The sequence below is a fragment of the Triturus cristatus genome, chromosome 1_2 (genome assembly GCF_964204655.1).
Source record: "Triturus cristatus chromosome 1_2, aTriCri1.1, whole genome shotgun sequence".
Lineage (NCBI taxonomy): Eukaryota > Metazoa > Chordata > Amphibia > Caudata > Salamandridae > Triturus > Triturus cristatus.
This window is the reverse complement of record NC_140580.1, coordinates 664,138,686-664,164,213: the sequence shown is the minus strand read 5'-3', so window position 1 is coordinate 664,164,213 and position 25,528 is coordinate 664,138,686. Positions and strand designations below refer to the sequence as shown.

Here is a 25,528-nt window from a genome sequence, read left to right as displayed (position 1 = left end):
AATTTATAAAGTGCAAAAAATTACAAACTGTGATTAACATAACACCACTTGTCTCTCAAATACGAACCAGAACTTAAATTCTGACTGATTGTACCTAGGGCTATTTTTTAGCATAAACTTAATGTTTTAGCTATTTAACAACCATAATTAGTGGCCATTTTTAGAGAACACACTGCTTAATATAACACTCTGTTCGCTGTCAACATCAATAAAATAGTAGTCTTTCTTCCCTCCACACACTTCACCTTTTATAAACACCTAACCGAGTTGCAGCATACAAACAGGAAGACAGCGTCAGCACAAGTCGTGCATCCTGCGAAAACCCGGTAGGAACAACCTGCAGATGACCGCCTTCAGAGAAGACACGTAACGTTGTTTCACTGCTAATCCTTACTTGTAAACCTTGTTTTGTTGTTCCCCCCCTCCCTCCTCCCACTATTTACAGCAGTAAACCGCATCCGTACCTATTTATTGAAGCCTCGAATAGAAGCACCAGAAGGTACACGGACGACACTATTTATTTACTTTTCCGTTTTGTTCGCCCCTCCCTTACTACTATCACAGTAAAAGCGCGACTTAAGCACCATATTTTGTAAAAATGTGTTGGGGCTAAATACGCCCAGTGTTATCCTGCACAATAAGCGACCTACAAACCGACAATGGCGCATTTTTCCACCACGTATGTATCAGTAACGAGAAACAGATATCTTTGAGTAAGATTTGTCTTCCACTTATTATCTCTCTGTCGGTTTGCACCCCATAATTGTTGTGATCACACTAACACACTGTTTAAGCACCACATTGTGCCAATTCGTGTTAGGGGTAAGAAACTTAAAGCTTAGCAGTACAAAGGTGCGGCCGCGCACAAAAAACGGCTGTATCAACTAACATATCGAAGATGGTCTATTTCAGCTCACTACCATGCAACGGACACCAATGAGCCTAATGAAAAATGACCATATATACATACAGATATCTTGGAATAAGAGTTGCCATTTTTATATATGCTTTTGCCTCGAAATTTGTTCTACTACTAGCTACGTGTTCGAACACCACTTGCATTTTATTTAAACTGTATCTAGAAGATTTGCCATATATTTTGCTTCATTGGTAGATTCACTAATTTAGCATTGCATCAACATTGGTTTTTCGACGTATGTCCTACCAAATGTGCAAGGACTTTGATGTCTTTTTACCCCTGTACTCTTTGTCCCCCACAGGCAAATAACCTTCTTTAGGAGTGCTACAGATTGACATTTGAACTCCCCCTTTTTTTGATTCTGGGTATTATCCCTTTATCCCAGCACCCTTTCAACACCTTCAAGGTCCTGACGAAAGCCCCCCGACCCTTCGGGGCGAAGAAAGGGCTGAAACATGTCGACCAACTATTCGGACTGATTGTGTAGTGGACTCACTAAATGCCCGTTCTGCACAACCTTCCCCTTTTTTATTCTTTTCCCATGCACCAGACAATAATAAAAACATAGTCCAGGTAGTATGAGGACTAAACTCTTTTTTTAAACATATTTTTTCACTCAACACGAGCACTTTATCACAATTTTTATTTCTGATCACTACTGTTAAAATCCAGTGGTTCCCTCCGGGTGGAGGAAGCATAAACAAAACCCAATGATAATGCTGTCACGTTCTTTAGGCGGAGAATCAAGATATACCGCCCTACGAACCACCTAAACGTGAATGAGGGTTTTTTAAGGAATAGATGAAAAACCATATAACCCTGGAAAACAGGTACAAGTGATCCATTCTTTTTTTGATTATAAACAAAGTAGAAATGCACCAAGACTTTTGTTTAAGAAAACTGGCTGGTCTTCAGCACTGACTTATCCAGGAAGAAGGTGGTATAGAGAGGTTGCACAGAGAGTGTCAATTCATTCAGGCGCAGCACAAAGGTAATAACAATCAGAAAGACTGTTTTGAAAGTAATGTCAACACTAAAATCAAGTACCATTGCAGCATAATGAAAGGCTTCGGGGAAACATGGGAGTCAGACCTCTGATAAAAAAGCATCACAACAGGCGATATAAATAGAAAGGATGTGGCCTAACGGGCTAGGACAGTTGATCTCAAATCTGGAGAACCGGGTTCGAGTATCAGCAATGACGCTCAATATCTTGTAATTCTGGGCTAATCACTTAATCTCCCCATGCCTAACGAAAATGAAAGTGTCCTTTTGTAACGTAACTGGTGCTCATGTAGAGCGCTCTGATACCTTCGTGTCAAGTTCGCGCTATATAAAACTCCCCCAAAAAATAAAAATAGAGCTAGTTGATCAGATAAAAACAGAAAGGCCGAAAGAGCTGGCAGATACCCTTTATCCTCTTAACGAGGTGGCTAAGATATTTATGTCTACCACACTTCCACACTTAAAGAAGTCGGAACACTTGTTTTATCTGTTAACACTTTGATTATCCGCTAATTTACACTTCCTGATTTCAGCGTAGGGACGCCATTTTTAGGGGGCAATGCCCTAGTTGTTAAATCACGAAGCAGGTGCAGACGCTCACATCAATGAGGTCTGCCCTTCAAAACACAGCTGCAGCGCGAACGCACAGATTTTGATGACCACATTTTTGGGGGCGATTTAAGAGGCACCAAGCACTTTTTAATTATACTTTCGAAAATTGTTATTTGCGCTGACAATACTGAAAAGCTTGTATTGTATTGAATTCGAGCTGAACCACATTGCGTTTACTTTTAAAATACCTTTTATCTTTAAGGAAGTCAGAATCCTTGTTTTATCTTTTGCACTTTGATTCACTGCTAATTTGCACTTCCTGGTTGCCGCATATAGCCACCATTTTTTGGGGCAGCGTTCTAGCGGTTAAACGATGAAGCAGGTGCAGACACTCAAGTCAATGAGCTCTACCCTTCAAAACACAGCAGGAGCGTGACCTCGCAGTGGACATGTGCAGCCAGTATGCCAAAGCCCGTCTGCGCCCATCCATGTCTGGACCGCGGACAGCGCCAGCCCCCATGTCTGTACCTCTCCAGGTGATCCTCTGTCTTTTAAGAAAAGGGGCCAGAGCTTTAAGAATCCAGCACCAGACTTCACTACCTGTCAAGCCTCTGAAGTCAGCACTATATCTCGGTGCAATGGGTCTGGGATGTGACCCACATACATCCCAAATAGGTGGTTATAGGGCACCACTGTCAATAGCTAAAGGTTGACCCTGCACCCGAGAAAAATGAGTATTCTTTTGTATAGATGTCGTAGTACATCACGTTTAAACAATGTAAGAATATTTTAAAAACACAAACTAGCTTCCCAAAGAAAGTAGAAAGTCACGTGTCTTGATTGTAGTCAAAATGAGTCTTTTCATTGAAAATCACTTGTTCTTTTAAAAGCACCACACAATTGCTTGCCAACGCGTTTCATCCCTCTTGGGACTTCTTCAGGGCTTAGTCAAAGTCTGTATCTCTAGTCGGTGTTAAAAGTAACTTCAGGTCAACCTTAACAGCAGCGCCAGTGAAACTGTATGTTTATCTTAAAATTTGCGTTGTCGTTATTGTATCCTTATTTATCACTATGCATCAAAAGATAGTTCATATATTAAAACGATTCTTAAAGTGGCCGATGTTTCAAAACGAGTGCTTGCTTAAAATTTCGATTCCATGATTAGTAATCCTCTGTCTTCTGACTTTTTGAAATCTCTTAAACATATTCCTCCTCAGTGTGGTCATGTTTGGGACCCATTCCATATTGAGGGTCTATTATTCTGGATCATGTGCAAAGGTGAGTATGGTTTATTAGAGCCGTCCTTTGCTACAGCCCTGCTTACAGGCTCAATAATAACTCATTATCAGGCGGGCTCATTAATGCTGATCACTTAGCAAAAATAGATCTCCATTTAGATTTTCTTTTTATCACTGAAACCTGGCTTAAGGAATGGTGTAATCCTGATATTGCTCTAGTCTAGCCCTTCCTCCAGGATATACTGTCCTTAGACGTGACAGAGATGAGGAACGTGGAGGTGGCATGGCCATCATATTCCCCAATACATTTCAATGCAGCACTTTTGATTTAAACTCTCTGTGCCTTATTCAGAAGGGCTAGGATTGGATGAGGATTGGGAGGGGCAGCAGAATCCCTTAGAAAACCTGCTTTTCAATGAGGAAATGGACTAGTACAAGGACCTGGGTGATGCCAGCGGCTTGGACACCTCCCCAGAGCCTGACATGTCTCCTCCTAACCTGGCTACGGAGGAGGGGGCTTCATTTGCAATGGTGGTACGTAGGGCTGTGGAGGTCTTGGGCCTAAAGCTTCCTACTATGGCAGTCAAGACCAATGTCTTGACAGAGGTCCTGCAGCCTGGTGTCTCCACCTCGGACCCCTTGCTGCTTTTTAATGAGGCCTTGACAGATGTTCTACTGGGAACCTGGTCCAAGCCCAGCACAGTGGCTCCTGTGAACAGAACTATTGCCTGCCGCCATCGCCTTGCACCGGGTGACAAAGCTTTCCTCTCCAACCACTCAACTCCTGAGAGCTTGGTAGTCCAAGCTTCTACTTCATGTGGTGCGTTTCCTTCTGCCCCCCCCCCCCCCGATAGGGAATCCAAAGGCTGGACAGATCTTTTTCACCAGCCTTAAATTGCAGTTGGTAAACACTGCATGCCTCTTGGGTCATTATTCCTATTCGCTATGGGAAGCGTTTGCGCAGGTGCTGCCACAAGTTCAAAAGGAGGCCCGGGCTTTCCTATCCCAAGCTGTTGCAGACAGGAGACTTGCAGCAAAGTTTGTCATACGCTGTAGCCTAGAAACAACAGATTCTCTGGGCAGAGCGATTTCCTCGATGGTGGCCATTAGGTGCCATGTGTGGCTGAGAACGTCTGGCTTTTCAGGGGATGTCCAAGTCAACTTCATGGACATGACCTTTGATGGCTCCCTTTTCTTCGGAGACAGGGCGGACGCTGAGCTTGAATGCTTTAAGGAGTTGCGGGCTACGGCAAAGTCCTTAGGCATCTCAGTGTCTTCCCAGGCTGCGTCCACCTTTCGCTCCTTTCGAGGCTTCGGAAGGGGCTTCCAACAGCGCCAGCCCTACCCAAGCCAGCAGACCGCGCACGTTCAGCAGCCTCTGCATGGTTCTCGGCACGGTTCACCTCAACCCCGCGGGTTGGGAGCCATGAAGTCAAGTCAGGCCAGAAACCCCTTCCCCTCTGCCTCCAAACCTTCCTAGTCCTATCCTACCAGTTCATGGGCGTTCAGGTGATGGAGGGATGCACCATCACCTCCACCACTGGCGGGACATTACCTCGGACAAATGGGTTCTGCAAATAGTTCGAAGGGGCTACTCCCTCCCCTTCAAGACTACCTTTCCTTCCATGCCTCCAACTTATGATCGGCTGACGGAGGATCACCTTGTCTTACTTTGCGAGGAAGTCAAAATTCTCTTGGCCAAAAGAGCTATAGAGAGGGTTCCCTGGGCAGAAAAAGACTGTTATTGCTATTCCTGCTATTCTCTGGTTTCAAAGAAGGACAGTGGCCTTCGTCCTATCCTCGAACTCAGAGCCCTCTACTACTTTCTCAGAAAAGAAAAGTTTGAGGTGCTCACACTTGCTCAGGTCCTGCTTGCCCTGGACCAGGGAGAATGGATGGTAGCGTTGGACTTGCAGGACGCCTATTTCCATATCCCCGTCCTGACTGCCCATCGGCGCTACATGCAGTTTACGGTGGGCCACAAGCACTTTCCATTTACCATGCTCCCCTTCGGCCTCACCAGTGCCCCTCGTGTGTCCACCAAGGTGATGGTGGTGGTCGCAGCTCATCTGGGAGATCAGGGGTTCCAGTCTTCCTCTATCTCGACGACTGGTTGTTGAAGGCGGGCTCTCCCCAAGCAGTCATCTCCCACCTCCAGACGATGGGGAACCTCTTGCTTTTGCTGGGGTTCACTATCAACGTGCCAAAGTCACACCTGACTCACTCTCAGACACTCCCCTTCATCGAAGCCATCTGGACACAGTGCAGTTTCAGGCCTATCCTCCTGAGTGGCGAGTCCAGAATATTCAGGTTATAACACCAATGTTTTAGCCTCTATCCTTGATCTCAGTGAGAATGACTCTGAGGCTGCTGGCCCTCATGGCCTCCTGCATCCTGCTGGCAGATCATGCCAGGTGGCAAGTGCGGGCTCTGCAGTGGGACCTGAAGTTCCAATGGGTACAGCATCAGGGGAATCTCACTGTCCTAGTTCAGATCTCGGAAGGAGCTGCAAACGATCTGTAGTAGTTAGTGGTTGACAAACCGCGATTGGGTCGGAGGCAGACCTCTCTAGCTTCTCCAACCGGATCTCACGGTGGTGACATATGTCACTTCTGGGATGGGGCAGTCAACTGGGAGAGGTGGAGATCAGAGGCGTGTGGTCTCTGGCGGATGCCGGGCACCACATCAACTTGCTGGAGCTTAGAGCTATTCATTTGGCACTTGAAAGCCTTCTTACCATCCCTCAAGGGAAGGCTAGTTCAAGTGTTTGCAGACAACACCACCACCATGTGCTACTGCAACAAAAAAGGTGGGGTCGTGGACCCTTTGTCAGGACGCTCTACGCCTCTGGACTTGGCTGGAACAACTGGGCATATCCCTGGTGGTTCGACACCTGGCCGGTTCCCTGAAGGCCAAGGTGGACAAGCTCAGCCGTCGGTGCCTAGCAGATCACGAACGACATCTCCAGAAGTGGTGCAAGGTCTCTCTCAGCAGTGGGTAGAGCCTTGATTAGATCTGTGTGCCTCCGAAGAGAACGTACAATATCAGCAATTTTGCACGTTGGGGTTTCCAAGGCGGCTCTCCCTTGGCAACGCTTTTCGTCTCAAGTGAGGCACTGGCCTCCTGTATTCCTTTCTGCCCATACCGCTCCTGTCCAGAGTGCTCAAGAAGATCAAGAGCGACTGGACCCAAGTCATCCTTGTGGCTCTGGACTGGGCATATAGAGTTTGGTATCCTGAGCATCTGCAGATGAGCATCGATCGCTCGATCAGGCTGCCCCTTTAGGAGGATCTTTTGCCACAGCAGCAGGTCCTCCACCTGAACCTGTCCACCCTCTGCCTCCTTGCGTGGAGATTGAGCGGAGACAGTTGACAGCTTTTGACCTTCCTCCTGAGGTTATTCTGGCAGCCTGGCGTCCCTCCACCAAGTCGGTATACACCTGTCGATGGCAAAAGGTTTGTGAATATTGTACAGAATGATCAGTTGACCCCATGGCTGCTTCCTCTCTGACATTCTTCTTTTCATTCTTTCTTTGGCCTAGCAGGGCTCTGCTGTGGGAACTCTGAATGATTACCTTTCAGCTCTTTCTGCTTTTCTTGTAGGGCCTTACATATTTGTTTCCCGCCTCCCCATTTATCATGCCCCAGTGGTACCTTTACCTGATTCTCACCTATTTGATGTGTGCACCTTCCGAGACACTGCACAATTGCCTCCTCCGGCTGCTTACTATCAAAACAGCCCTCCTAGTGGCAACAACTTCTGCCAGGAGGGTAAGCGAATTGCAGTCTCTATCCTCTCACCCTCCTTACCTGACCATCTTTCCAGGCAAAGTAGTGCGCCACACTAGGGCTTCTTTCTTGCCTAAGGTGGTGACACCTTTCCATCTAGGGCAATTTGTCACCATGTCCACCTTCTATGCTCCTCCACATCCTTCCAAGGAAGAAGAGTGTCTCCACCGTCTGGACCCAAAAAGAGCGTTATCCTTCCTTGACCGCACTAAAGAGGTCTTGGTGAATGGACAACTCTTTGTAGGGTTCACTGGAGCAAAGAAGGGTCGTGCTGTGCAGAAGAGGATGATCTAACGTTGGGTTATCCTCTGCATAAAAATCGGTAACACCTTGACAAAGAAACATCCTCCTGAAGGGCTTAGAGCTTATTCAACCAGGGCCTCGGTGGCCACCTCAACTCTTCGGCGTGGTGTTCCAGTCCTCAACATCTGCCAAGGGGCTACGTAGGCATCTCTGCACATGTTTGCCAAATATTATTGCTTGGATAACCAGGTCCATGGGGACAGCCTTTTCGTCATACAAGACTTTCTGGTCTAACACTTATCCTCAGTCCCTCCTAGGGGATGCTATTTCTTGGGTATCTGTTCTAAGGTAAGGAATCTGCGGCTAGATGTCTCTATCAAATGGACAAGTTACTTAACTTCGGTAACGCCTTATCTGGTAGACATGATCTAGCTGCAGATTCCTTACCATCCCACCCATCTTTCCCGCACTGCGGATCAGTTTTTAGTGTCAGGGCTGTTGCCCTTCAGGGCTGTAGTTGTTTTTTAACACACCATGATCAGTTACTTCATGGCTCTGCGCTTCTGGTGTGGAACGTTGTGAAAAGTACTGACGCCAGCGTGCCGATATGGCACCTATACAGAACGTCCTGGCCGATACGACGAAGAACACGACGCCTAGGATGTCACGTGGAGTCGACCGATGCCACCTATCAGCATGCAGGGGTACTGCTATCAAAAAACTTCAGGATCCAGCCTGACACCTGGAAGTTCTAAGGTAAGGATTCTGAGGCTAGATCATGTCTCCTCCAGATAAGATGTAACCAAAGGTAAGTAACTTGTCCTTTAGGATTACCACACAAGCTTAGCTTAAAGACAAGTTGGACGTAGACCACTACCAAATTTGCACGCATTAATGCGGACTTTAACTTGGTGAAGCTTGATAGGGCTTGTGGTTTCTTTACATGCAAACCTTTTTTTCGACATCTGTATATGGTGTGGGTTTCTACTGCCACACCGGTTGCCCCTACGTGTTGCTCATTTTCATACCACATATGATGAGAATTATCTTTAAGATTGTCTTTACCCCCTACTCTTCCCAAATTGCCATTTCATAGGTCATATCTAAAGTCTCTCCCATTTGAAATACTATTTATTACATTAGTAACACAATAGTGTTGCATATATTGTTTCACAGTTACCCCTGATGAAGGGTGATAGCACCCAAAATGCATTGGGTATCTAAAATTGAAACCATCATTGATGATGTAACAAATGTGAAGTAACATTTGTGTAAAAAAAGATTTGACGTACAATAGTAATCATGTTATCAACACACTGAAACGCACTAGTATGTTGATTATGTTGTTAGAAATCTGTTTTTGAATTTATATAAGGAAGGTCAAAATAAGCCTACAGGCTTTTTCAGCTGTGCGCTTTGATTCTAGGAAACCAGAAGGTTGGCTAGGTTCTTGCAAGGAAATACTGGATACCATGAGATGGGCAGAGGGCTTTCTAAAACATTTTGGCAAAAGCGCACCATACAAGTAATGTCAAATGGTAAGATGACATAAAGGCAGCTCTAAATATGCAGGCAAAACTTTCAGCAACTTAAGCCCAGATTAAAGCCTAAAAGAACACTTGATGGGCAGAATGCAGAACAATGTCGTACATTCACCCCAGTAAAGAGATATGGGCTTAAATCAATCGTTTTTTTGCTCCCCATGCCAATCCAATTTGAACCCAGCCATATGCAAATCAGTCTTGATCCTTCGCCCAATGGGAACACTCCAGCCCGAACTGCCAAGCCAGGTCCTCCCTGGACTGGAAACAAGCATCCTAGGACCGGTTTTGGGGTTTCACCCCTCATCAGACAGGATAGCTTGACTCCAGTGGCATGGAGAGCACGTGGCCCACGTCTGGACATACCCGTCCCACTCGGGGTGACAAATGCAAAAAGAACACTTGATGGACAGAAAGCTGAACAATGTCTTACAGTCACCCCAGTATAGAGATCTGGGCCTAAATCCATTGTTTTTTTTGCTCCCCATGCCATTCCAGTTTGAACCCAGCCATATGCAAATCAGTCTTGACCCTGCGCCCAATGGGAATAGTCTAGCCCGAACCGCCAGGCCAGGTCCTCCCTGGATTGGAAACAAGCATCCTAGGATCGTTTTTGGTGTTTCACCCCTCATCAGCCAGGATAGCTTGACTCCAGTGGCATGGAGAGCATGGGACCCACGTCTGGGCATACCCGTCCAACTCAAGATGACAAATACACAAAGACGAATGATGGACAGAATACAGAACAATGTCATACTTTCACCCCAGTACAGAGATCTGGGCCAAAATCCATTGTTTTTCTGCTCCACATGCCATTCCAGTTTGAACCCAGTCACATCCAAATCAGCCTTGACCCTGAGCCCAATGGGAACAGTACAGCCCAAACTGCCAGGCCAGGTCCTCCCTGGCCTAAAACCAAGTATCCTAAGACCGGTTTCTGGGTTTCACCCCTCATCAGCCAGGATAGCTTGACTCCAGTGGCATGGAGAGCACAGGACCCACGTCTGGGCATACCCGTCCCATCGGGGTGCAAATTCAAAAAGACAAATGATGGACAGAATGCGGAACAATGTCAAAACTTTACCCCAGTACAGAGATCTGGGCCTAAATCCATTGTTTTTTTGCTCCCCATGCCATTCAAGTTTGAACCCAGCTATATGCAAATCAGTCATGACCCTGAGCCCAGTGTAAACAGCCCAGCCCTGTCAGTCAGCAGCGAGAGGCTTGTAAATGACTTCACAAAATTGACCTGGGAGGAGGGAAATGGGGGGAAAGGGCAACATGAGGGTCAGAGAGAACTATGCACTTGGCAGAAAGTAAAAGCAAGCTTGCAAAATAAACAAGCTATGACGGGGTGGGGGGTGAAAGTAATAGCCAGGGCAGGGGATGTTGGAGACAGATGCCAGCAAGGTTGGGGGTGACAATGGGAGTGCCCCAACAGCGGAAGGAAACAGTACTTTCGCGACGGGAAACTGGAAGTCTTTTCAATTTCAAGTATTTTTTCTCTTTTAAGTGAAAAAATAAACAAAAGCAAGCTATTAGATTTGGACTTTTATATAACAAGAATATCTATTTTAAGCTGTTTCATGGGGATTCATTGAAACAATTTGATCCAATTTCTTACATTAACAAGACTTATAATTACAGTATGAAATCCCAAAATACTCCGCCACAGCAGTTTGATCATTAACTGCAGCTGCAGCGTACCAACCAGTGTTGTGCTTTAGGGCTCAATGTAACTTTTGTCCTTATTAAACTGTCAAATGTTGAGCCTTTTTTGAGTTTTGCTGATTCTGATTGATTAATTTAAAAATGCCACGTAATCCATTATGCTCTGAGCACAGTATTGCCAACACTTCGATATAAACATGTTGCACCACATCATGTAAAGCAGATGTTTAATAGAAATATAATACTGATCACCAATGGTTATTAATTGTCTCTTTGTTCAGCTGGTTGAATACTCAGTGCCACTTTGAACAAAGATCATTTGTCAAATTGCCAGGCTGTGCAATTAGTGGATGCAAATAGTGTGAAATATTAGGTAGTGAGCCACTGACACACTATTGCACCCGTTCATTTGAAACTGCTGGCATGCACTGCTGGCATATGGATCTGTTTTGAAAGGCAATGTGTCCCTGTTCAGATATTAATATAACCCCCTCAAACGTTTAGCAACTTTAAAAAAAAAAAAACCTTTTTTATTGGCATTTATATAATTGTACATACAACAACACATCTGGTAATGCGATTGATATAGACATACAAGCAAGAGGGCTCAATCGCGCCCTGTGTCCCTCAAACGTTTAGCAACTTACACTATATTCAGTTTGAGAGGAGAAATGCTTCCATCCAAGGCCCAGGTGTACAATCCTTCTGCAACATAACGCCGCGTGAAAAATAGCAGTGCTGTGTTGCACCAGTAACAGAACTCTGTGCAGCACCCTATTTCCAAATAGTCGTCTGCACAGATGTAATCAATGGGGCTTGCACTTGGCATGACAAAGCATTTCATTGTGGCACTAAAACCAACCAGGTGAATTGGATCTGTAACAAAGCAACGCCCTCCAATACAATTTCCTACGCAAAATAAGATGCAGCAGGGCAATCTATGTTAGTGGGTTTTGACGTAAAGTACACATGAAACATATAACATATAAGTATTGCACACGAAAAACTCATTGCCTTGCTTGTGTATGGTTTCACATGGGGTTAGGTTTTCTTGTAAAGCCAGGGAAGTCCATTGTACCTCATTTGGGTTTGCATCAAAAAGTAGGGGAGTTTACACAGGTCTGCTCAGACATGCCCCTTTTGTGCGGTCCTTCATGGTGCATGCAGTTTGAGGGTTTGCAGGAGTCTACTTTTTGAGGTAAAAAACGTTAGCACTTAAAAGTTGAACTGCGCTGCCATTTGCACTGCGAAGCACATTGCACATGCAAAGTAAATCTGGGCCTAGAGTCACTCACATGGGCCGGGATAAGGTTGGAACATATCCTGAAAGTTTAATTGGGAACTTACTGAGAAATCTGTGGTCATGTGAGAAGTTCTCAGTCAGTCAGGCAGTTAGTCATTCAATAAGTTCTCATATTTCACCATGATATGATCAAGGTCATTGTGGCAATGTGGGTGCGCAAACTTACCACACCCAATTAGTGGATTTGCAGCCCAGAAGGACATTTCACACAAAAGTAGCCACATAAACTGTAACAACTGATTTACTGCTATGTGTTACAGTGAGCATGCACCCCAGCAGTGTGGATGTTGCATCACTGAAGGTGTTGGTTGTTTTGTCGTATGCCTTAGGTTTGTGGCTGTCCCCAGCTGAAGAATTGACATGCAGATATCTGGTTGACCAACACTCTTGTGCCAATAACTTTTATTCTCTAATGATTACAACCATGATAGCATTGACTTGCCAGAAGTCATCAAATCATGCCAATTGGAGGACTCCGGCCCACCCTCTTCAGATGCTACTTTACCCCGCATGTAGCAGTCTGCACGATCTGTATCACTTTCCACTTTACACCCCTGGACTGACCACCCAAGCTAAATCTTGATCTTGATATGTTTTTTCACAAAACAGGTCTCTTGCCAAGCAATTCCCCTCATGATGCACTTTATCACCATAGGTGTAACAAGTTTTTATTGTGGTCTTCATTGATGACTATTGTTTGGGGCTTGTCATCTGGGCCACCCTCGGTTAGAAAGGGAAATGTGTAGTGTCAGAAGGATTTTCCACCTGTAGCTGTGAAATGAAACACTAACCCTGTGCATTCACATTCATAATTCTGCTTATAGTCAAGCCCAATCTACAGAGTAAGAGACGGCATTTTTTAACAAAGAGACACCACTGAAAGATTGGATCTCTCCTTTCGGCTATTATGGCTGGCTTGGGTCAAGTACTCACAGGGTGTCTTGCTGGTAATTCTGGTAACTGACTATTTTTCCCAGATTGAACCTCTCAAAAACTTTGTTAGCTAGAGCACTACAATTAGCCATAAACTAGAGGTGGACGATGCCTAGCCTGGCTCAGACCCAAGGCCTCTTGGTCTCTTTAACGTAAAACGAAGCATGCTTTTGTGTGACTTCTACCCATCACCCACGCAGATATATTCAACAAGAATTAAATAAAATGCATGATTCTTTGCTGTAAAGGCAGGGAGAGAAAGAGAGGCCTAGCTAGTGGCTGAATTGTACAATGTGGAACTAGAAAACCTGGACTCAATCCCAGTTTCCCTGCTAGGACAAATTGTGTAATCCTAGACGAATATATTATTTCACTTTGCCTCTTTTTTAGGTTGCAATCACTTGCTAAATACATCTTGGGGACATTGAGAAAGTTGACCTATGAATGCAGTCTGTCTGTCGCTTGCCGTTGGCTTTGAGGTTTGTAACTCACGTTTTCTTGCTTCCCATTTGCTTGCATTATTTGTTTTAGGTTGTCTAGTTTGAGTTCGTACCTTCCCTTGCCCAAACCTTATTTACAGTATCCTTCAGATTGCTCCCCTGTAAACAGGCCTGTAAATTTTGTTTTTATCTCATTACATTTGCTGTACATTCAAAGACCAAAGTCAAATTTCAGACACTGTCTTCCAAGGGCGTTTGTTTACTTTTCTTTTTCTGACTTCAAAGTGAGAGGATTTATGTGACAATCTTGCTGGATACTGTGGGTAGGAAAGAGTTTTTTTCTAGCACAAACTAACATTTGAATGAACTGTGTAAGTATTTCAGAATATACCAGAATTAGGAATACAAATGAAGCACATTTATTTTTCTTTCTGAAGTGTGTTGGAAACAAATACTTTAATATGATCAAATCGTTACACTAAGGTAATGTGATTTCCACATATTTTCATTTGTGCACTGTAAAGTTTAATTAATAAAACTGTATGCCTGTGCAAATGTAATGGTCATTTCAATTGAAAATGTGGTCTGTAATGGCAGTGTGCCACCACACCATGAATACTCCACTCCACAGCACTCTACTCTGCACCACTCCACATTACACAACTCCAAGCCACTGCACTCTACGCCTCTCTCCTCTACCCTGTACCACTCTGCTCTATGCCAATGCACTCTATGCCACTCGACATCACTCGAGTCTAAGCCACACCAATCTACTCTGCAAAGTTTCACTCTACGCCACTCTGCAATACTGCACTCCATGCCACTACACTCTTTGCAAATACAATCTACACCAATGCACTTTACTGCATAACACTCAACTCTAGGCACCTGCACTCTCTGCCACTCTAATCTACTCTGCACCACGGCACTGTACAACACTTTATTGTACGCCATTACACTGTATGTCACTCTATGCACCTGCACCACTCCACTCTACACCATGTCACTCTACTCTGAAACAATCTACTTTATGCCACTGCACTCTATGCCCTTCTACTCCACTCTGCACCACTCCACTCTATGGCACTGCACTCTACACCACTGCACTCTACTCTGCATCACTGTACTGTACACCATCTCTTTGCTACACTACTCCGCTCTATGCCACTGCACTCTATGCCACTATACTTTACTCTGCACCACTCTATGGAACTCTATTCTGCACCACTCTACAGCACTGGACTCTATACCACTCGACTCTACTCTGCGCCCCTTCCCTCTGCATCACTCAACTCTATGACACTACACTCTACGTCACTGCAATCTATGCCACTACACTGTACACCACTGCACTGTACACCACTTTATTACACTGTGTGCCATTCCAGTATGTGTCACTCCACTCTGCGCCACTTCACTCTTTGGCACTCCACTCTGAGCGACTGCACTCTACTATGGACCACTCTAATCTACACCACTGCATTCGATGACGCTGCATTGTACGATGCTGAATTCAATGCCACTGCACTCTATGCCACTATAGTCTGCAACACTCTATGCCAATGCACTCTACACCAGTCCACTCTACTCTATGCCACTCCAGTGTATGCCACTCTGCACGATTCCACACTATAACACTCCAATACGCAACACACTCTGCCACTCCACTCGACACTCTACTCCACTCTTCGCCATTCCACTCTATGACACTTCACACCACTCTTCCTCTGCGAAACTAATTTTAGCTATGCTGATTAGCAGCCACGCTGGTGTACAACATGGCTAAAACACTTTGGCAAAACCAATAGCTCTTGCATAGTCTAGACCTATTGGCTTTGGCAATGCTTGTCTTCATTGTTGCATATGAGAGCAATATGTGTGCAGAGAATGATGGCTGTACAAAAACACCATATGTTTAATATAATAGACTATGATGCTGCATCGATAATAAGAATGTAGGCCACATATAGTGTGCAAATGACATCTGACTTCTGTCTTAGTTCACTAATGGCATTTTAGTCGGGGAGGCAGGTAGAGGGCCTTAATGGATGTAAGCTCAAGTTTAAACACTGAGGGCCATATGTAGGAAGCCTAATACCGGTCGGTAACGGCCGATTTTCGGTAAATATCCCGTTACCGACCGGTATTTAGGCATTTGCTATGTAGGGGGCATATTTCAGGATTCGGTAATTTACCGAATCGGTAAAATTACCGAATCGGTAATTTTACCGATTCGGTAAATACCGAATCCTGAAATGATATGTAGGTGACACTCAAATGAGTGATGTCTAGGAAAAAGAATTCGGTATTTACCACCAAATATATGTTGGTGATAAATACCGAATACCTAGCAAAACGTAATATTTTGCTGATGTCAAAGTGCCATGTGGCAGACATACATGCCCTTAGGGCATGTATGTGCGCCACATGTGCACACATGGACGAATCAGGGGTGCAACAGGGTGTCAATGTGACACCCTGCCACCCATGATACTGCCTCCCCCATTACCGATTCGGTATTTACCGATTCGGTAATGGTAACTGGCTTCCCATTGATTCCTATGGGCCTCCTGGCCCATAGGAATCAGTGGGAAGGTATGCATCATTACCGAATCGGTAAATACCGATTCTAAATTACCGACCCTTTCCGAATCGGTAAATATTACCGATTAATTACCTACATCACATTTACCGATTCATAAATACCGAATCGGTAAAATTCGGTATTTATGAGTCGGTAAATGTGACCCTACCTACATATGGCCCAAACACTTTTATTAAATGTGCCTCAGTGCAGTGATATAATTAATCTGATGCACCAAGGGAAAAATGATTGTGGTTGCTAAAAAAAAAACACTTTTTGTGAAGATATTTTGAAATATTTCTACATGAGGCTTCTTGTTGCACGATTTCTCAGTGAAATATTTTGAGGGCTCGGCCGTGCACGGAATCTTAGAGCCAAGCCAGACCTTAATTATTTTGTAGTCTCACACACCTCTACCACAAACTCAAAACTAGCGGCTACATAATTGCAGTAGCAAACGTGGATCAACCAACGGATCTGCTTTCTTCTAAAAGTTACTCAGTAATAGTGAGTAGGAACACACTCCATGCTGGGCCCAATTGCTTTCAACTCTCCACAGAAAAGATATGCTTACAGTGGTGGAAGTGATCCTTCGAAATAGAACAAATAAACTTTAAGGAATATTCGCCCAAAAACTTTTTAAACAGAATGTTGTTGACTTTCGAGCGTGACAATGAGGTTATAGCTGTTGTAGGCACAACTCGTTCAAAGCCATACTTCATTAAAAAAAAAAACCACAATAATTAAATGACCAAACTGTGAACGATTTATATTTGACCATAATGTGCAATTAGTAAAAATGTCAAACCATGCTTATAGCTTTGCATACTTTACCCACATGAAATTGACAATGTCCCACTAAATGTGTACGATTTCTGCTCTTAGTAGTGAGCTAACATTTTCTTTAGATTGCGCTTGTTCTTTTGGTTTTCATGAAAAGAATCTGGAAAGGCTATGGGCCAGATGTATCAACATTGTATTTTGCGAGTCCTTAATAGCGCATTTTACAGATTCGCTATTATGGACTTGCAAAATGCAATATATGTAGCATTCGCAAATAAAATTGCAATTCCTTTGCATTCCTTATTTGCGACTCGCAAACTGCGAGTCGCAAATAAGGAATGGCTTCCTAGTCATTGCCATGGGCCTAAAGTCCCATAGGAATGAACGGGAATGGCATGCACAATTAGCGAGTACCCATTAGGTACTCGCAAATTGCGCATGCAATTTCAAGGGTGCAAGGGGGCCAAAAGGACACCCTGTTGCACCCCTGAAATATGCATGTGCACCACATGGCACTTAGATAAATGCAAAACTGTGCATTTTTCTAAGAATTTGCAAATTACAAGTTGGTGTTAATTTGCGATTCCTTAATGCTAAATCGCAATTTGCGATAGCTACGAGAATTACATTTAGAGAATCGCATACTGCGATTCCCTAACTGCATTCACGTTATAGATAATCGAAAATAATTGCGATTACCCATATTGCGAATTCAAAAATGTTGATACATTGCAAGACGCATTTTTGCGTTCGCATACGGGCTGATTCTGCGAATCAGGCCGTTTGCGAACGCAAAAAGCGTTGATACATCTGGCACTATGTTCTTAATCAAAGAGAAGGAAAGAGCGGGCATCAGGGTGTTCGTTCCTGTGGTCACCATCCTGCTTAAAATGGGCTAATTAACTAGCAGAGCTGAAGCCGGGACGCTCAACATCCTGTGATTCTGGGCAAATCACTTAATCTCCCCATGCCTAACAAAAATGAATGTGTCCTCATGTAACGCAACTGGTGCTCATGTAATGCGCTCTGAAACCTACGGGTCGAGTTTGCGCTATATAAAACAAAAAAAAGCACCTCTAAACCTCGATGGGCAGTGGTCCCACAGAATACACACATTTTGATTAAAGCATAGCACCAGCAAACAGCAAAATTCGTGACTGGCCTGAAACTTCCACAGTAGCCAGGATGAAAAGAAAGCTTGTAAAAATGTTACCTTTTCAGAAGCGCCACCAAGCATTATTCCTAACTAGCCTGAATGTTGTCAAAAAACATAATGACAATGTGAAGGGATTCTTCGTGATCTAATGGGAGACATGCATGCTGTAAAACTGTATTTACCTATAACAGTACGTCTGTTCACCTTTAGGAGAGCTTCTTTTGATAAAGAAAAAACACGTTGCATCCATATTGTTTTTTATCTTCTATATTATATATCTTGTTGAAAAATGTAAAATCATTGTTGTCACAGACTTTATTATATATTTATATATATATATATATATATATATATATATATATATATATATATATATATATATATATATATATATATATATATACACATATATATAACCAACAAATTGCCGAAGCTTTGGGAACGCACACTCGTCGAACTGAACCAATTGCCTTTCTCTTAAGGGCATATCCTTGCACTACTGCTCCGTAGTTAGACCTGACGCGTTTCTAGGCTCTTGCCTTTCATCAGAGGTCGTTCAAACACAGGTGAGACTGGAGTGTCTGGTTTTCTTTATTTAATTACAAGCCGCGCCCTCGTGGAGTCAGCTAAGTGCTTGCGGTGCATGTTGGGATTAGAAGTTCATCCAGACAATAAAACCTTGGTAGGTCCCTTTCACCATTGCATTAAAACTATTTTTCACCCATCGTGGGCCCCAGAGTAGAGTGCGAGTTTCATTAGCCCCAGTTCGTCGAGCCGCAAACGGGTCCGGACACAGTTCCAACCCACGGCCTCCTTAGAGTGAAGAGGATGGTGCTGCTCCCCGCGGCACGGCGGCCGCGTAAAGTATAACCAACAAATTGCCGAAGCTTCGGGAACGCACACTCGTCGAGCTGAACCAATTGGCTTTCTCTTAAGGGCATATCCTTGCACTACTGCTCCGTAGTTAGACCTGACGCGTTTCTAGGCTCTTGCCTTTCATCAGAGGTCGTTCAAACACAGGTGAGACTGGAGTGTCTGGTTTTCTTTATTTAATTACAAGCCGCACCCTCGTGGAGTCAGCTAAGTGCTTGCGGTGCATGTTGGGATTAGAAGTTCATCCAGACAATAAAACCTTGGTAGGTCCCTTTCACCATTGCATTAAAACTATTTTTCACCCATCGTGGGCCCCAGAGTAGAGTGCGAGTTTCATTAGCCCCAGTTCGTCGAGCCGCAAACGGGTCCGGACACAGTTCCAACCCACGGCCTCCTTAGAGTGAAGAGGATGGTGCTGCTCCCCGCGGCACGGCGGGCGCGTAAAGTATAACTAACAAATTGCCGAAGCTTCGGGAACGCACACTCGTCGAACTGAACCAATTGGCTTTCTCTTAAGGGCATATCCTTGCACTACTGCTCCGTAGTTCGACCTGACGCGTTTCTAGGCTCTTGCCTTTCATCAGAGGTAGTTCAAACACAGGTGAGACTGGAGTGTCTGGTTTTCCTTATTTAATTACAAGCCGCGCCCTCGTGGAGTCAGCTAAGTGCTTGCGGTGCATGTTGGGATTAGAAGTTCATCCAGACAATTAAACCTTGGTTGGTCCCTGTCACCATTGCATTAAAACTATTTTTCACCCATCGTGGGCCCCAGAGTAGAGTGCGAGTTTCATTAGCCCCAGTTCGTCGAGCCGCAAACGGGTCCGGACACAGTACCAACCCACGGCCTCCTTAGAGTGAAGAGGATGGTGCTGCTCCCCGCGGCACGGCGGCCACGTAAAGTATAACCAACAAATTGCCGAAGCTTCGGGAACGCACACTCGTCGAACTGAACCAATTGGCTTTCTCTTAAGGGCATATCCTTGCACTACTGCTCCGTAGTTAGACCTGACGCGTTTCTAGGCTCTTGCCTTTCATCAGAGGTCGTTCAAACACAGGTGAGACTGGAGTGTCTGGTTTTCTTTATTTAATTACAAGCCGCGCCCTCGTGGAGTCAGCTAAGTGCTTGCGGTGCATGTTGGGATTAGAAGTTCATCCAGACAATAAAACCTACGTAGGTCCCTTTCACCATTGCATTAAAACTATTTTTCACCCATCGTGGGCCCCAGAGTAGAGTGCGAGTTTCATTAGCCCCAGTTCGTCGAGCCGCAAACGGGTCCGGACACAGTTCCAACCCACGGCCTCCTTAGAGTGAAGAGGATGGTGCTGCTCCCCGTGCACGGCGGCCGCGTAAAGTATAACCAACAAATTGCCGAAGCTTCGGGAACGCACACTCGTCGAACTGAACCAATTGGCTTAATCTTAAGGGCATATCCTTGCACTACTGCTCCGTAGTTAGACCTGACGCGTTTCTAGGCTCTTGCCTTTCATCAGAGGTCATTCAAACACAGGTGAGACTGGAGTGTCTGGTTTTCTTTATTTAATTACAAGCCACGCCCTCATGGAGTCAGCTAAGTGCTTGCGGTGCATGTTGGGATTAGAAGTTCATCCAGACAATAAACCCTTGGTAGGTCCCTTTCACCATTGCATTAAAACTATTTTTCACCCATCGTGGGCCCCAGAGTAGAGTGCGAGTTTCATTAGCCCCCAGTTCGTCGACCCGCAAACGGGTCCGGACACAGTTCCAACCCACGGCCTCCTTAGAGTGAAGAGGATGGTGCTGCTCCCCGCGGCCATGCGGCCGCGTAAAGTATAACCAACAAATTAAAAGATAAAACCCCTTTGCTATTTGCGCAGGCTTTGCATCTGATGCATGGAAAAAAGCCCATCATTTCTTTTAATATGCTCATTCTCTGAGGTATTTTCTCCAAATGACTTTTGACTAGAATATCCCTAAGTGACCTTGCTTTCTTAAATGTTACCAAGGGATAAGCAGTAATATCGTCACATATAACACTATCTGTTTTCAGAATGTGCCAGTTCTTTTTCAGTATATGTTTTAAATGATTAGCTTCCGTAGAATAAGGGGTAACCATCCGGAATTTACCCTTTTCATCCCTCGGCTTTTCCTTGTCAGATAGATAATTGTCTCTTGGAATTCCTCTCACTTTACGCAGCGTGGTATTCAACATTTTGGGATCATATCCCCTCACAGAAAACCTAGCTATACTTTCTGAGGCGGCCGCCTCAAAATCTTTCTCTTCAACCTAAGTAGTTCACCATATGGTATGCTTTGAACCAGTTTGGGTGGATGGCTACTGGTTGCAAATAGTGTAGAGTTCCCTGCTGTGGACTTGCGGTATAGGGCTGTGTGTATTCTACCCTCTTCTATAAACACCTTCAGGTCCAGGTAGTCCACTGCCACTGGACTTACAGTTCCCGAAAAATGTAGATTAACACTATTGGTGTTTAGAGCAGCGATATATCCAAGATCCGAGTCCACTGTCCCCTGCCACACAATGAACAGGTCATCGATATATCGATACCACTTAATTACCTTAGCTGTGACTAAGAGGGCAAACACTGTAAAATTTCATAAGAGATATGGATAGGATGACCAGATTTTCAAAACTAATAACGGTGACTTCCACAGATGTAAAAGTAGCACTAAATGTTGACACTGAGTTGGGATGGAAACGTCCCCTGCATGGTGATGGAAGTGCACCCCAGCATGGTTATCTGGACCCCTGGTACTTACTTTTGATTATGCACAAACATGGATCAGGCCTGTCTCATGGTAATGTAGCCATGTTAGATCGGGAGGGGTGCACCAAGCAATACCCTCATAGTACTAGACAGCTACAGTCCTTGCCAGGAGTTAAGTGACATGATCATGGTGATGGCAGTATACTTGCTTAGTAGTAATCTGTGAACAGGCCTGTGTCACTGGAGAGGTGCCTATCATGTAAAGTTTCACAGCTGTGCACTTAACTCACCCTTGGCCTACATGATGACTGTACGTTGCACCATACAGCGTGTGATGCTTACACGTGTGCTGGGATGTATGTGTGCCTGTGCATGATACATAACATGGAGGCCTGTAGGTTCCATTTTGGAAGCCCATGGCCTGGAAAAGCTATGTTGAGGTAAGGAGCGCAACAACTCCCTGACAGTAGATGTGGATTGCTGACCATCCTGAGGGCTGGGTGGGAACACATGCACTGGAGGAAGGGGAGCAGGGCACATCTTTGGTTCCGGAAGTGTTACCGGTCAATAGGTCCTGCGATCATTGTCAGGCAAGATGGTGGGTCTGGTAAGGTTTGCCTGGTCGGACCAAGGATGCAGAAAAGCATATTTCATTGGAGGCTGACAGCCATGTGTGATCCGTGGTTACTGCCTTAGGGCTGTGTTGTGGGTCAATCAGAACTGAAGAAGTCAGTCATGCTACGGCAGAATGTTATTTTTTTGTTGTTGTAACTTTTATTTATTGGCAATTCTCAAAAACAATGCAGTAGACAGCGACCCATAATACATAGATGGGGTTGAATATATCGGTGAGGCAGGTCCAGTTTTGTGCAGTTTAGCGCAGAGGCATCATGATATGGAGTCTGATTACAGATGGTGTACAAGAATACCTGGGGGGATGGAGGGGTAAAGGGGGGACATAGAGGAACAGGAGGAGAGGGACAAAGGGCTTGTCAGGTGAAAGTGTGCTCAGAGCAGGGCACAAGCGAGTGGACATTTAGCTTGTCGGTCACAATGGTTGCCAGTGGCCAAGTCTGTCGGCATGAACATTTGCTAGCATCTCTGCGGGAGGCCATGTTCCTTCCTTACGTCCCTACAAATATATGCAGTAGACTAGCACCCAAGAAAAGAGAGCGAGGTGAGGAACAGTGGAAGCAAACAGGATGAACAAAAAAAACAAAAATGACAGTCCACCGTGTATCACTCGGAGGCAGAAACCCTTGGTCTGCTGAGGGACGTGGACTATATATGCACTATCTATGTGAGTGCTTGACAATGATTAGCATCACACATTCTCTCTGTCAGCTCGAGAGCATAACTATAATCATATGCCATATCTTTGGGGACTATTATTGAACAGCCATATGAAGACAATGATGCCTAGTGGTGAAGTTGATGAAAAGGAGCTAGGTAATTTCAATTTGGCTTTCTCATCTGACCACATTGCAGGATCTTAGGCCTCTAAATTAATTTAACTATGTGTTGTTTCATTATTTCTTAAAGTATGTGAGCACTCAGTAATAGACTGGATATCTGTGAATCAATTTCTATGGACTTGCTATGTTATAGTTTTCTGTTGAGAAATGCATTCTCATCAAAATCCATTTTCTGGGTGCTTCTAGAACACATTGAGCTATTCATATATGACTAAACTAACATGTAATGTAGGTGTGGCACTGAAAAATCGCGTTTAGCCGTTTGTTTATGAATGTATTCAATCACAAATTACATTTATTGAGTAAGTCCCCGCAAGGATGGTAAACACGCTCAAGTCCCCCACAAAGAGGGTTTTGTGCGTGCGATTAAATAACAAAATATCTGCAAATTTGAAGCACGATCTTGTGTTTTAAAAAAAAAAAATCTGTTATTGGTGTTATTTAAAAACATTGGAAAAGGTTAGTCCCCCAAGGCAAGTATCCACACATAGTCCCCCACAAGAATGGTAACAGCTGTTACTACTGCTAAGTTTAATGGTACTTAATTCAGTGATCTCAGAAGAATGGAAGGCTAACTTGCCCTGAAAGGGATTCAAACCTCATGACTTTCCGATCAACATATACCTCTGTAATATTCAACTCATGGAGCATTTCAACCAGTTAGATGGTTAGAGCGTGTAGTGTGAAAGCTTGAGTTTGGTGTAGTATGGCATGTTTGATACATGCGTTTTTATGTGACGATGCTGATGTGGGGGTGAGGTGTGTGTCCAGCACCTCAGTTCTATGGGGACAGTAAGTCAATTCTACACAGATACATAAAAAAGACTTGACGGTATGTGTGTCAGCAAACCAGGTGTGAAAAATATCCATGCTGCACTAAACTGCTCTGGCTCTTCTGGCACACGACTCACCTAAAAGTGCCTCTTTCAACATCTTGACCACTCAGTCGCACGTGTATCCCTTCCTTCAACAGGGAGCCAAAGGCCATGTACTCCGCCAGGGCCCAGTCCACCACTTGATTTTTCGTCATCTCAGATCGGCCTTTCAAGATCCGTGTGAGGCCTGTGTTGAGTTGGGCGACAAAAGGAGGGAAAATGACAAATTAATCAGTTCCAAAATGATCCAGGTAGGTCCTACATTTACGGCACAGCTGTTGAGGTAAAAACAAGTAAAGCGCAGTTACTGTTTTCAACCAATGCCAGCTTATGTAAAAAGGGCTGTGTTGCAATTAAATATACATTTTATAATACATAAATATTAAACAGTGAAACCTTTATCGAGAATAATAAAAGGACATCAATGGAACAACTCCATGTTTTATATTTGACGGCAGTCTTAAATCAGAACGCAAAAATATTCCACTATTCTGAAAGTCTGAAGAACTTATCATAATCCTTTTTATTGTATGATGTGAACATCGCCCGCTTTCACTTTAATCTTGAACAGCAAAAGCATCAAGTGAAGCCCTGGAGGGGGCATAGCATCATATACATTTACTTGATTGAATAGTCTATTCCTGCATTTCACAAACTGCTCTCTCACTTTTTGTGGCACAAAAAAAACAGCCTTAAGAATGAAACAAAAAAATCTAAATTATTGTGTAGGAGAAAAGATACAGCCCCCAATCCCGGCGACCTTTTCTTAGAACATTTCGCCCCCAAAATAAAGGCAAGAGGGTACACACACTTTGACTGGGACATGCACGATGCAAGCAAAGCCAGACAGACACTCATTACAGTGTTTGACTCTGCTAGTGTTTTTTTAGGTCTCGCCTGACCCAGCGCATGCGCTGGTCTGGCGAGACTTTTTGAGAGGGCTCCAAAAAGTGCTACCAGGCCAGCCTAGAGCTAGAGTGCATGTGCGCGGGCGCGCGCGCCACGCTTGACCGCAATTACTTTCACTTTCGCCGCTTTGATATTTGATCACGATCGTATAGCCAATAGGTCTCGCTTTTGGGTCCTTAAAAGTATTTAGTTATGCAACTGTAGCATGGCTAAACACTTATAAGGTCCCAAAGGCGAGACCTATTGGCACTGCCAGTGCTTGTATACACTTCCTACAACATGCAAGTCAGGCAAAAATGGTGATTGAATCCTGCATCAAAACTAGCTTCTTATAAGCTGGCACTAACTCACAAGTTGCATGACGTTCACGTTCTCAGCACTTATTTTCTAAACTCTCTTACATTTTCTTTGTATCTGGGCACCCCTAGCCGTTGCCTTGTGGTCAGTCACGCTTGGGGTTCGCTGCACCCCATCACTGTGGGAAATGTTTTTGCAGGGCAAGAAACTTGCAAACCGTAGCCTCACAAATTTCAAGAT

General features: G+C 44.5%; 1 protein-coding gene across 2 annotated transcripts in view; it reads right to left on the bottom strand.

Moving 5' to 3' along the window:
* OGDHL (oxoglutarate dehydrogenase L) overlaps nt 1–25,528 on the bottom strand; it is a 713,311-nt gene that overhangs the window by 281,553 nt on the left and 406,230 nt on the right. For both annotated transcript variants that reach the window (XM_085608435.1, XM_085608426.1), the window contains one exon: nt 24,119–24,269. In XM_085608435.1, the coding sequence (XP_085464561.1) occupies nt 24,119–24,269 (151 nt within the window). The remainder of the gene's footprint in view (nt 1–24,118; nt 24,270–25,528) is intronic.